This window comes from Diospyros lotus, chromosome 3 (genome assembly GCF_014633365.1).
Source record: "Diospyros lotus cultivar Yz01 chromosome 3, ASM1463336v1, whole genome shotgun sequence".
NCBI classification, from domain to species: domain Eukaryota; kingdom Viridiplantae; phylum Streptophyta; class Magnoliopsida; order Ericales; family Ebenaceae; genus Diospyros; species Diospyros lotus.
In genome coordinates, this window is record NC_068340.1 from 35,085,781 (window position 1) to 35,100,283 (window position 14,503).

General features: G+C 36.7%; 1 protein-coding gene across 2 annotated transcripts in view; it reads right to left on the reverse strand.

The window, feature by feature from the left end:
* The window catches only part of LOC127798519 (sister chromatid cohesion 1 protein 4), a 52,061-nt gene that overhangs the window by 3,076 nt on the left and 34,482 nt on the right, over positions 1 to 14,503 (reverse strand). For both annotated transcript variants that reach the window (XM_052332137.1, XM_052332136.1), the window contains exons 12-14: positions 14,259 to 14,292; positions 13,776 to 13,884; positions 12,239 to 12,368 (exon numbers count right to left, since the gene is read on the reverse strand). In XM_052332137.1, coding sequence (XP_052188097.1) covers positions 12,239 to 12,368; positions 13,776 to 13,884; positions 14,259 to 14,292 — 273 coding nt within the window. The remainder of the gene's footprint in view (positions 1 to 12,238; positions 12,369 to 13,775; positions 13,885 to 14,258; positions 14,293 to 14,503) is intronic.

Here is a 14,503-nt window from a genome sequence, read left to right on the forward strand (position 1 = left end):
AACTGATTTTCTGACACCTTTGTTTCCTTTCTGAGCCTCTGCTCTATTACTCTCTCCCAGAGTTTCATGGTATGACTCATTAATTTAATTCCTCTATAATTTTCACAGTTTTGAACATCTCATTTGTTCTTGTATATAGGAACCAAAGTACTCTTCCTCCACTCATCTGGCATCTTTTTTGATTTAAGGATGGCGTTAAATAGTTGCGTTAGCCAGGAGATGCCCTCTTCTCCCATGCATTTCTATGTTTCTATTGGTATATTATCTGGTCCCACTGCCTTATGATTTTTCATCTTTTTTAAAGCTTGCCTTATTTCGTTTGAACTTATGCGTCGATAGAATGTGTAGCTCACATTCCCTTCGGAGTTACTAAGATGTCCCACCTAACTCTTGTGTCACCACCATCATTGAATAATTTTGTGAAAGACTCCTTCCATCTCTCCTTAATCGCTCCCTCATTTACTAAAACATTTTGATTGTCATCTTTTATGCATTTCACTTGATTTAAATCCCGTGTTTTTCTTTCTCTTGCTTTAGCTAATTTATATATATCCCTTTCTCCATCTTTTGTATCAAGTCGTTTATATAGATTCTCATATGCTTTTGACCTTGCTTCACTAACAGCTCTTTTTGCTGACTTTTTTGCTTCTTTATAATTTTTTTGATTTTCTTCATTGTTGCATTGATATACCGCCTTATAGCAAGTTTTCTTATTTTTAATTTTCAATTGTACCTCTTCATTCCACCACCAAGACTCCTTAAGGTTAGGGACTCTACCATTTGTCTCTCCAAGGACTACCTTTGCCGTGCTTCTCAGAGCATTAGCCATTTCTTTCCACATTTGGTTTGTCTGTCTTTCTCCATTCCATTCCCTTCTACCCCTTAATTTTTCTTTGAAGATTAGTTGTTTCTCCCCTTTTAAATTTCACCACCTGATTCTTGGATTTTGTTTTATGTGATTTTTTCTCTTCCAATTTCTTACTTGGACGTCAAGTACTAGAAGTCTATGTTGAGTAGTCAAACACTCTCCCGGTATCACCTTACAATTCCTACAACATAACCGATCCTCTTGTCTCATGAGGAAGTAATCTATTTGGGTGCTTGAGGTGATATTTTTATATATGATTAAGTGTTCGTCCCGTTTTTTGAACCTAGTATTGGTTATAATGAGCCCATATGCCATAGCAAAATCTAGGATAGATTTACCCTCATTATTAATTTCCCCGAATCCATACCCTCCGTGCACCTCTCTATATCCGTTTCCGTCTCTACCCACGTGCCCATTTAAGTCACCTCCTATAATCACTTTCTCTCCTCTTGGTATCATTTGTATGAGTCTCTCTAGGTCCTCCCAGAATATAAGGCCATTATATCTTATGTCAAGTGACTTATTTCCCACCAAGTTTTCGTTAGTCATTCGCTATAAATTTCCTCTATTCCATCACGTCCACCCAATCATAATTGTGACTCCTTTCTCTTATCCTTAATAGGTGCCACTCTTAACCTTATTACATATGATCTTGTTCCTTATTTTTTGTTTTCTATGGTGGCCCCATATCCAAACATTATCATATTAGCTATTCTCATATTTTGGGCATGTTGGCACTTTATTGCCCAACATTCTAAGCCGTCCAACAAGGACAATCATGCAGTTGTATTGGTGTAGAAATCAAAACTATGCTCTACAATCTGCCACAACAGAAAACCTGTTGGCAATGTTAAAAATTATGGCTTCTAGGCATGTGCAATCACTTTCCTGAAGACTTAATTTGCCCCGCCATAAATTGAGTTGGTTCGCCCTATGGTATCTCGAAATAGCCTTTAGAATACAAAGAACCCCATGTTTGAATGTGTTTGGCAAAAAATATACTCAAACCACAAAGTAACCACCAACAAGAAGACTATCAAAGTCTTAAAGAATGTTTCTGCAGTAAATAAACTTTGAGAATCATTTGGAAGTATGGGAAAAAAATTCAGTCTCTTGAACCAAATGAAAACTCAATTTATAGATTTGTTCATGAAAGGTTGTGACTATTAGAATGGTCACCAATATAACTAACCCTTCTTTAAAGAGTTGTATTCCTTCTTGAAGAATTGTGACTATTGAACATATGGTCACCAAGTAACTACTCTCGGATAAAGAGTTGTAACTTTTAAGAATAACCACCAAGGTGTAGTAATTGGTTATACAATCAAGTTAACTACCCCTTATGAAAAGTTGTGACTATTTGAATAGTCACTTTGGTAGTTAGAAGAAGTTAATGAATAATTATCCATACCTTTTCATTGATAGATATGACTTTATGGAAAGTAATTTTTTAATTTTGAAAATGTTCCAACAAGACTGATAAATCAATCCTCTTATCTTTAGGCATTTGACCAATTGCAAAAAATATTGGGTACACTTCACTTCACGATATTTTAATCTGACAAGTTTTAAGTGTTGAGGAATTACTCAACCCAAAATATTTTTAAACAAGGCATTACACCTTCAACACTACAGAAAGATTATTTCTATTGGTAGGGTGTTTTTTTACATATATTTAATCAACTGATGAAATAGACAAAATTCTTTTTCAAACATTGTTTTCTATTCTTCTAATATGACATCATCTTTAAACGAAAGGTTTAATTTCTACTTCTTTTAAAAGAAAACAAAAAAAGAACACAAAAAATAGGAAACAACTGAAAACAAACACATAAAAACCGGTAACAAAATCGATGAGACCACAAGTTTTAAGATTGAAAGCAATAAAAAAACATCATCTTTCTAACAATAATTCAAGGAATTACTTCTTTAAAAAAGCTATAGAAGTTGAACAACTTTTCCTCAAAAAAGGAGGACTATGTTTGGGAGATAAGTTTGTCATGGGATATAAAACAAGAATGTGAATAAACAAGCACAAAAACAAAGAATTACAAGGCTTCAATCCCACTAGATGGTGTCAGCTATATGAATAAACATACACATGCAAAGAAAAAGTCATGTCTAGAACTCAAGTCATATTTAATTTGTCAATACAAAGAAATGAAGAGAGGTACTGAGTGAGGCCATTCATAGAATTCCTTTGACGCCTCTGCAACTCCCTGATGAATAACCTCCCTTCAGATCCTCTCTCTACATTTCCACCTCACATTAATTTAGAATTCTCCCTTCCCTCAAACCCCCTGATAACACTACCCAAGTATCCGAAAAGACAGTTGGCCCAACAAAAGTTAATAATAAACGTAGAAAGAGCTTTGGGTGCTCTTCTTGTAGACAATTGGGTTAATGGATCACTAACAATTAACGAGCAACAGTAATAGCAGATGACTAGATCTTACATGAGATTAAACTATTACTCAATGAAATAGCTAGACCACTTTGCCCTGCATGTGGCACTAACAGAGATAAGTTTACCCATTAAAACGGGAAGCCCCAACACAATAGACTCCCTGCTTTGCAATGGCTGTGTGTGTGTTGGGGGGTACTGGTATGCAGCCTTCCCTTTACTTGTTTGCAAAGAGGCTTTTTCAACAACTCAAATCCATGACCTTACAGTCACAAAAGAACAACCTTACCACTGTTACCAAAGCTCACCCTCATACGAGTTTATCTATTATCTATAAAAATTTACAAAATAATACAAGAACAAAATAAAAAACAACTCGGATAACAAATTGGATCTGTGGAGACACAGAATAACATGGTCAAATGGCATCAACAAAAATATCATGTGCTACATAAACAAAATCTTCCTTTACATTGCAATTGTTAACATGCTTTAAGTATAGGATTTGATAAAATAGAAGTCCTGCGAAAGGTCAGATTCTCACAATATGGATATCTAAAAGTCAAAACTTACCAGAATAATAGATTAAAGTAGAACTGTTGTATTTTTTTTTTGTCAGATAAACAGAACTGTTCTATTGAGTCTAAAAGAACGGAATTTTGAACTGAAGCTATCAAATCATTCCATCAAACAATAAAAGCATTCAAATTATTGCAGACATAAGAGTTATTATTGGGAATAGATTATAGAACAGATTTCAGCAATAGTTATTATTTTGATGTTCAGAATTCCGAATTGCTAAATTGATATTAAGCAATATGAGCATTCAATTTTATAGCTAATGGGGAAGCAATTATTGATTTTAAATTATAGCTAAAGGCTGGATATGTTGTTGTTGTTGTTATGGACAGCAGTGATAATTAATTTTGGGGGCTTTCATTCTGCATTTCTAAGTTTTATAAGTAGCATTTGATTATTTGTTTGTTCAGGGATGGTATTCAGTGAGTAGTTAATAATATATTTGTCAAAAGTGGCTAAAAAAAATATTCGATCTTATTACCCTTGTAGGGTTTGGATGAATATATATATATATACACACACACAAAAGATGTTCTACCACAATAGGCAGCTTCTAAATCTAGATTTGGAGATAAATACAATCTAGGATACAACTAGAACATATAATCAAGACATAATCTTCTAGAAGATGTAGCACGGAAATATAGAAAGCAAGATTAAGCATATCAAGTCCAAAAAATGGACAAGCAATCTCAGGTAGTTTCAGACAATATTAGTGTTAAGATATCAATGTCTAACTCACAGTAACTTTGAATGTTAAGAAATCAAAAGCCTAAGTATTGGAAATTATTATCTATAAATTTTGTGACACTGAAAACTGTTAGGCTGCCACTGTAATTTTACCTAGCATAGAATATAATCCTATAACCAAAAAGGTATCTTACGCATGAACCTGTTACCTGTTAACAGACAGAAGTTAACATAACAGGTCCAAAGGCCTCCAGGATCTATGTTTTAGCATAAGTGAAATTAGATAATGTGCTGCCAGCTTTAGATGTTTCATGACTAACTCTAGCATAATGTCCATAATAGTACTGCTAAACGTCAATACAACCATCAGGAACATCCTGGTGGTTGTATTGACGTTTAGCAATACTATCATAGAGAAAGAGCTACCTACAGATAAGTTGTACGGACCAGAATATGAACGTTAAGATCTGGACCTCTGGTTTGGATGAAAAATCAATAGCCTAGACTCTCTTATCAGAACAAATTTCACAGTCTAGATTTACTGCTGGTGCTTAAGGTGAGACAAGAACATGAAAAAGGCTTAACAAAAATCAGAAATAACACTACATATGCACTATTTAAAAGAAAACTCAGAGAAATGCCCTTTGCCTAACCATAAAAAATAAATAAATAAATAAATAAAAAGAGGAAAACTCAGAGAAGAATGTGAAGAAAATTTTGACATTTAGATGATTAGAAACTAATTTGCACATGGACTAGCAAGGAAGAATGTGAAGCACATTAACAACTTCATAAGTATCAATCATACTTTAAAATACTAAATAATATATGCATATCTATAAGCACATTCACACGCACTTAGAGAGAACCTCAAAAAATCAAGAAAATTTCAATGTATTTTCCTTTGTAATCACCCAATTATAAATTGTCAACCAACGATCCAAAGCAGACCTTCCCATGTCACAACCTTGAAAATGCTTATACACACAGAATAACATCTCCATGTATCTTCCAATTCAATGTACCCAAAAAAAAACCAAATTTTCTGGAAAATAGCAGCAAAACCATAATACTATCACAAAATGAGTTTTTCCCCTTGATATAGCTGATCAGAAAAGGCTTCAATTTGTTATATGGCAAAATATCAGAGTGGATCAAAAGTAGTAATTCCATTAAGATATAGCTTACTTTTTTGTTGTGACAGAAGCCCTAAGTGAGAATAACTTCCCCTTACTGAAAATACATGTATATACTTGAAAACTGTTGATATGTGTTAATATTTCCTGTAAATATTCCTTGTAATTAGCTGATTACTTGCCATATTTAGATGATACTACTTACTGTATTTAGATCAGTCAATCATTAAAATTAAGGGAGTTGATTGAGGTTCTTATAAATATATATAATCAAGGAGGACTGTATTTAGATCAGTCAATCATTAAAATTAAGAGAGTTGATTAAGGTTCTTATAAATATATATAATCAAGAAGGCTGTGAGTGATTCTTAAGCCATATTACACACCAAATATTCTCTTCTAACTTGGCATCACAGCTGGTTTGTCCTGGGGCTGCAAAATTCCCAGCAGCCAGTCTCCCTCATCTCTCATGCACGACTAGCCTCTGCCCAAGGCTAAATCTACTACCTAGACACCTTCAACTGTCCAAGTGAAGGTCTTGGTCGCCTGCCCTAGTGATTTCGACCGACCCACAGAAGTCCTGTCGCCAGAAAGCCCTCCACGCACCTCCTCTCTTGTCGGCTCGTGAGAGCCACACGCCGCCTTCCCGTTTGACTCGTCGGCACCTCGTGGTCCTCTTCCCAAGGGTCAGATCTCCAATCGCAGGTCTCTATCTTCGTGGGTCAGATCTCCATCATCTCCTCCCATGTCTTCCACATCAAAAACTTCGTTAGTCACTTCTGAAACACCAAAGAAGGGACTCATATCCTTTGCCTTCTCTGGTAATCCCACTATAACATTAGAAAAACTCGATAAAAAGAATTTATTGGATTGGCATGCTGCTATTGATATTTGGTTTTTGGGCCAAGGACTCTCTAAACACCTTACTAAGCAGGCAAAAGACATTCCTGATAATGAGAGAGAACAATGGAAGCGAGCTGATTATCAGTTAGTCTCTTTATTATGGCAATCCATTGATCCCAAACTGTTGGTTCACTTCTAGTCTTATAAAAACCTGCTATGATATATGGAAGAAAGCTCGGAGCGTCTACTCTAATGACATACAATGTCTGTATGACTTAGTTCATAATCTCACAATGCTTCATATGACAGACCATGACTTACCTTCATATGTGAACAAAGCACAATCTACTATTGAAGAGATCAAATTCAGATTGACAAAAGATACCCTTGAAAAGGTGCTAAACAAGCTTGACAAAATGTATATGGTCTTTGTTCTCCATGGTCTTCACAAAGATTTTGAATCTGTTCGAAACCAAGTTATGACTAATCCTAATATCCCTATGGTGGAGGACCTCATTGATCGGTTATTTCGAGTTTCCTTCTCCAGAGGCAACATCAAGATTTGGTTCTCAAACAATTTCAAAATCCTCAGCCTTTTGTCTCTAATTTGGCTAAATGTGGAGGTCAAGGTCGTGGTCGCAGTAATGGTAGAGGTGGTCGTAAACAGTTGGGCCACACTCAAGACCGGTGTTATTCTTTGCATGGCTTCCCAGAAAAATCAGCCAATGTGATCCAATCTCAGGCGTTGGGTAATGAGAAGAAGACTGAGATTGGGAATGATGGTCAGAATGTTTTATCAGACACTGAATTTAAGGAATACCTTCAACTTAAGGCAGCAGCAGCACATCAAGCTTCCTCCTCGGCCACTGTAGCTCATACTGGTAATTCTATGGTTTGTCTCTCTCATTCTTCGTTTGTTGGTTCTTGGATTTTGAACTCTGGTGCTTCCGATCATATAGCCGATAATCCTTCCCTTTTCTCAAATTTATTTTTTCCCAAGACATCACATTACATCACCCTTGCTGATGGCTCTAAAGCTAAGGCCACTAGCGTTGGTCAAGCCAAACCTATCTCATCTCTATCCTTAAATTCTATTCCTTTTATACCTGGTTGTCCTTTTAATTTAATTTATGTTAGTCAACTTACTCGCACTCTTAACTGCTCCATCACCTTTACTGCTGATTCCTTTCTTATATAGGACTAGAGTACGGGACAGACGATTGACACAAGATCTGAATCACGTGGACTTTATTACCTACAGCCTCCATCCTCTACCATATGCACTGTCACGAAGTCTCCTAGTCTGCTCCACTATTGTCTAGGTCATCCGAGTCTAGATATGCTAAAGAAGATGGTCCCTCATTTCTCTCATTTACAGTCCTTAAGAGTATGAGTCGTGTCATCTTGGAAAACATATCCGGGCGTTGTTTCCAAGCAAAGGTCAATCTAGTAAAGCACCATTTGACATTGTTCATACTGATGTTTGGGGTCCTAGTCGTGTCAGTTCAGTCTTAGGTTATCGGTACTTCATTACTTTCATAGATGACTTTTCCAGCAACACTTGGATATTTTTAATGAAAGAACATTCAATTTTTTTTACTATATTTCAGAACTTTTGCAATGAAATTATAACTCAGTTTGGACATCCTATTCGCATTTTAAGGAGTGACAATGCAAAAGAATATTTTTCTACTTCTTTCAATTCTTTTATGGCATCTCACGACATGGTTCATCAATCCACTTGTCCACATACTCCACAATAAAATGGCACAGCAGAGAGGAAGCATCGTCATATTATTGAAACCACTCGTACTCTTTTATTACATGCTAATGCTCCTTTAAAGTTTTGAACTGATGTTGTCCTCACTGCTGGCTACTTAATAAATCGCATGCCATCATCTGTGCTAAATAACAAAGTACCTTATTCTCTTTTGTTTCCTCAGGAACCCCTTTATACACTGTTTCCCTCGTATTTTTGGTTCTACGTGTTTTGTATATGATCTCTCTCCAGGTCATGATAAATTGTCAGCTCGTGCTATCAAGTGCGTCTTTCTTCGATATTCTCGGGTGCAGAAAGGGTATCTGTGTTATTCTCCTTCCACACATCGATTTTACATGTCCGCATATGTCACTTTCTTTGAGAGCACTCCCTATTTCACCTCACCAGTGGAACCTAACTCCGTCTCTCAACTCTTACCAGTTCCTTGCCTTAGTCTACCTATCTCTACTCCTTCACGTCCCCCTTTACTTGAATCCTCGACTCCACCAAGACAATCCTCACCCTGCCCAATTATCACCTATCTACGTCGGTCACAACATCCACGTCCTGAGGACGTTCTTTCTCCAGATCCACCTGATTCATCTTCTACTCCAACGTCTCCACCTGCTCTGGACTTGCTTGAGCCTTCCACTGACCTGCCCATTGCTCTTCGTAAAAGTACACGCTCTACTTGTAATCCCCATCCCATCTATAATTTCCTTAGCTATCATCGTTTATCATCATCCCATTATGCCTTTGTGTTTGCCTTGTCATCCATTTCTATTCCTAAAACTGTTCAGGAAGCACTTTCTCATTCAGGTTAGCGACAGGCTATGATCGATGAGATGGTAGCCTTGGATTCCAATCACACATGGACTCTTCTTCAATCCCCTCCTGGCAAGTCTACAGTTGGTTATCGTTGGGTATTTACAGTCAAAGTGGTCCCTGATGGCCAGATCCATCGCCTGAAAGCACGCCTTGTGGCTAAAGGCTATACACAAATCTTTGGCCTTAATTATGGTGATACCTTCTCCCCGGTTGCCAAGATAGCGTTTGTTCGTCTTTTCCTCTCTATGGCTGCCATGCATCATTGGCCCCTTCATCAATTGGATATTAAAAATGCCTTCTTGCATAGTCACTTGGAAGAAGAAGTCTACATAGAGCAACCACCTGGGTTTGTTGCTCAAGGGGAGTCAGGTCTTGTTTGTTGATTACATAAGTCTCTCTATGGTCTTAAACAGTCCCCCTGGGCATGGTTTGGCAGGTTGAGTAAAGTTATACAACAGTTTGGCATGATTCGTAGTGAGGCAGATCACTCTATGTTTTACAAACACTTGTCTTCAAATCAATGTATCTATCTTGTGGTCTACGTGGACGATATTGTTATTATAGGAGATGATCATGAAGGCATCAAAGGTCTTAAACAACACTTATTTCAACATTTTCAAACTAAAGACTTGGGACTACTGCGTTATTTTCTTGGAATGAAGTAGCCCAATCAAAAACAGGCATTGCCATCACTCAGAGGAAGTATGTTCTTGATATCTTAGAAGAAACTGGGATGCTAGATTGCAAACCAGTCCATACTCCCATGGATCCAAATGTCAAACTTGGGGGAGCCTTATTCAGACCCAGGCAAATATCGGAGGCTGGTGGAAAAGCTAAATTACTTCACCATGACCAGGCCAGATATATCTGTTGTTGTTAGCACTATAAGTCAGTTTCTCAATTCTCCCCGTAACAGTCATTGGGATGCAGTAATTCGAATCCTGAGGTATATTAAGGGCTCCCCTGGCAAAGGCTTAGTTTATGAAGATAGGGGCCATACTGATATTATGGCATATACAGATGCAGATTTGGCAGGCTCACTGAATGATAGGAGATCAACTTCTGGGTACCGTGTTCTCATTGGGGGGAATCTCATATCTTGGAAAAGCAAAAACCAGAGTGTGGTCGCCAGGTCTAGTGCAGAAGCAGAATATCAAGCCATGGCCCTTGCCATATGTGAGCCAATTTGGTTGAAATAACTGCTCCAAGAATTAAAGTTCGGCAAAATAGGTCCTATGAAGCTCATCTATGATAATCAAACAGCCCTACACATTGTTTCCAATCTAGTATTTCATGAGCGGACCAAACATATAAAGATTGATTGTCACTTCATTCATGAGAAAATTTTATATGGAGAAGTCATTACTTCCTTTGTGAACTCTAGTGATCAATTGGCGGATATTTATACTAAATCTCTTAGGGGATTGAGAGTGTCATATATATATAACAAGCTAGATGCATATAACATATATGCACCAGCTTGAGGGGGAGTGTTGATATGGGTTAATATTTCCTGTAAATATTCTTTGTAATTAGCTTATTACTTGCCATATTTAGATTATACTACTTGCTGTATTTAGATCAATCAATCCCTAAAATTAAAGGAGTTGATTGAGGTTCTTGTAAATATATATAATCAAGAAGGTTGTGAGTGATTCTTAAGCGATATTACACACCAAATATTCTCTTCTAACTAAAACAACTTCCATATGTCATCCAATTCAATATAAAAAACAACTTCTAGGGAATAGCAACAAAAGCATGATACTACCACACAATATGCTCTTCTCCTCGCTATTAGCTGGTGGAAGAAGCTTCAATTTGTTGTGACAGAATATCAGAATGAATCACATGTAAAAAAAAACCAAAAAGAGAGATTGCTTTTTTTTCTTGTGACAGAAGTCCCACTTAGTGACAGACTAACTCCTCATTCTGCAAGTGAAACCAAATCCTACCTGCCAATCCATCGGGCAAAAAATTTTCAACTTATCAAAGTGTGACTGGGTTAAGGTGTGCCAGTTATACCAGCAAAACTAGTTTTGGAGTTCCCAAAATGCGTATTTGGGTGTGATTCCTAAGCTTGGGTGTTGGGTTTAGGGTAAAAGGGTAAATTACACTTACACTCAAGCAGAGAATTTGTCGTATGGTGTGGCAAGCCTATATCAGATTTTCTATACCCTTCACCCTTTTCCTCATTAAGTCCAAAGCACAGCAACAAATGTTCCAGTCGCTCTATCAGTAACATAAATGCTTGGACAAACGATCAGCCCTGATAATATTATAGAGGTGTACAACAATAAAAGAAATAATGTAGCAAATAGCATTTTACTATTCAATCTTGAAATTGTTTTTTTTCCCCCTAAATCACCTCCCCATTTTTCAAAGTGAAATGATGTCAACTTTACCTTTAAAGATAATAATATGGCTATAAAATTTCAAAATGCCCCATATAATGTTTTGTATTGGACCATCAGCTGCGGTCCCATGCATACTGCCATGCCTCTATAGTCAGCCACCACTAGCATTAAGGTTCATTATGTCCAGAAGAAGTGTTACTAGAAACCTCTTTTTAACCATTTTGAGAGATATGGGAAGCAACTTACATCACAAGAAAATTAGCAAGAGTCTTGTTGGCCCAGTTCAAAGCCATTCTCCCTTTAGAAAAGCAATTCATCTATTATCCGAACCACGATGATTCTCACAAAGACACAATCAGTGGTCCAACTAATACTGTCACCTTGACTAGTTAATCTGTAATTCCAGACTGGAGACAGTAGGGCATATCCAAAACCTAAACTACTTATAGATAAAGATTTCAGTTGGAAATCAAAAGCAGGTGGACCAAGTCATGCTAGAATAAAAATTTCCAACACATGGAAAACAAAAACAGGTGGAGCAAGTCATTCTAGAATGAAGGTTTCTGGGAAAGGAAAAAAATCAAGGGAACAAAAGAAAAAAAGAACACACAAGTAGAGCTATAAAGCATCCTCAGGAAGGAAAACAAGACCCATCAAACAACCAGGACACTTTTAAGCACAGCATTAATTTGTCAGGCTTAACAGGGTGCACAAGACCAAAGACAAACCATTACTAATAAATGTTTCAAAGCTAACAGAAGGAAATAAGCATACCAATGCTTCAAAAAACATCCTCGATGCCTCCTTCCGAGTTTTACCAAGTAACAGGTTGTCCATGGGAATAACCTTCCTTGATTGTTGTGCTTCATTGTCAAACAAGACTTGGAGGTACTTGGCAACCGCTCTACAAGATGAAAAGTGAAACAACATTGCAGCCAAAAAGTTATGGACATAAATTATGACTTTTAAAAGAATAGGCCACGCTTAAAACAGAGCAAAAAGGAATTAAGTTACAAAACCCAACATTGACAACAACAACAAAAAAGAAACAAAACCCAAGCCAATCATTTTGCCTTTTTTTTTTTGGTTAGTAATGTCAAGCCAATCATGTTCAAAACTTAAAAAGTTGGCTATATAAATGCTCACAACAGGATGACGTGAAGAATCCTTTCTCCTTTCCATGGTCATGATGCTTATGCAGCCAAAATTTGGGAAAACGGGAAATGCAATTCCACCCCTCATACCCCCCCCCCCCCCCCAAAAAAAAAAAAAATGGAGAATAAGAAAAACAAAATAAATGAAAGGGATGAAAAGATATTCCTATTTCACTAAACCAATAAGTAAAGTCCACGAAGCATTAATATGTACATAAATGGTAGTGGATACTGACATGAAATATGACGATTCAAAAAGAAAAAGGGATAAAGATATGGTAGGAATACAGAAAAAAAAATTAAAACATTTTTAATACCAATTTTTACATATGTAATGACAAAAAAAAAAACACAAAAAAGATCGCCATTTATCCATCCAATATGTAGATAAACATCTTTCAATTTCCTTTCTTTCTTTCTCCTTTTTCTTAATAAGTTGGTTGTGGAAATAACAGCTTCTTTGCAAACACAAAAAAGCCAGGGGAAGCATGTACCAAAATAAGGCAGCCTCAAGCACTGAGGACAACCTTTAAGCCAATATGAAGTTCCCACTCAATCCATATTTATAAGAATATATAAAAAAAATTAAAAAGAGGTGACTAACCCAACTAAAGATTTATTAAATCTATAAAAATGGTATATAAACAGCATGCAACATACAAAAAAATTAATAAGTAACAATTTTATGTTGGAGTTGCAGTTAGGTGCTGAGTTTGTATTTTATTACTTAAAAAATTAACAAAAACGATATTCTAAAAACTCTACCAAAGACCTGTCCTAGGTGTCAACAATTGATGGCATGTGTCCAACCCATGAATGCTTGCACACAACACATCTTGGACACGTCCAACAATGGAATTGGGGTAGTAGTAGTAGTAATATTAATAGACCAAGGCGGTGTATCTAACACATAGGTGTGCCTACCAAATATCTACACACAATGTGTCAGATGTGAAACCCCCAATATCTGCAATCTCAAAACGTTTCCACTGATTGTTAAGCTGGCCAACATTATTTATTTGAGCAGGTCACTTATAATGATTTGTTAATGCAAGGCCAGAAGATAAGAGACCAGACATGGCCCCAAAAGAATCCCAAGAAAAACAAAATTGCAGTGCCCTCTGCCCCAACATAATAGAGAACCATAAGAGACACACCTGGTACGGGAAGACCATCCACTGTTCTCTAAGAAACTAGTTTTATCGGCACTTGCCAAATAATCTTCTGCTTCTTCAGCAGCATCGTCGTCGTCTGCATTCAGGAACCCTGAAAACCATTCGTGGGTGTAGGGCAAAGAAGGAAGATGAATCAAGCAGAACCCTCAAGTAACATATTCACATAAATGTTCTGAATCTAAAAAGCTATCACCAGTCCTCTCCAACAAAGGTACAGAAGTATATGTTCCACATTCCAAACATAAAAGGTTTGACCCATAAGATATTCATGGGTATAACCAATTACAGACTAATTTTGAATACACACCAGAAAAATGAGAAAGGCAATATTAAAAAGGTCTAAAGGTCCTCCGAATAATCTAAACTTTAAAACATAGATATAAAAAGACATGATGGAACTATTTAGGCATATCAGTGTTTTCATGTAAGTATCATTTTCCTTAGAAGAAAAAGAGACAAACAAACCTGTGTCATGCCCATCCATTCTGTAATCAAATTCCTGCATGGGACCCCAAAAAAGAGTTTATTCAGACAAGCCTCACAATGAGAGAGAATCATTTCAAATTTCTTCCAAAAAAAAAAGAATCCATGGAGGCAAGCCATCTTAAACCATAAAACACAAATGGTGCGTCATAACCTTGCTTCAATCTGGCCAAAAGAACCTGGTAATACCAATTAATGTGGTCAAGCAATACTAAGTATCATGACGC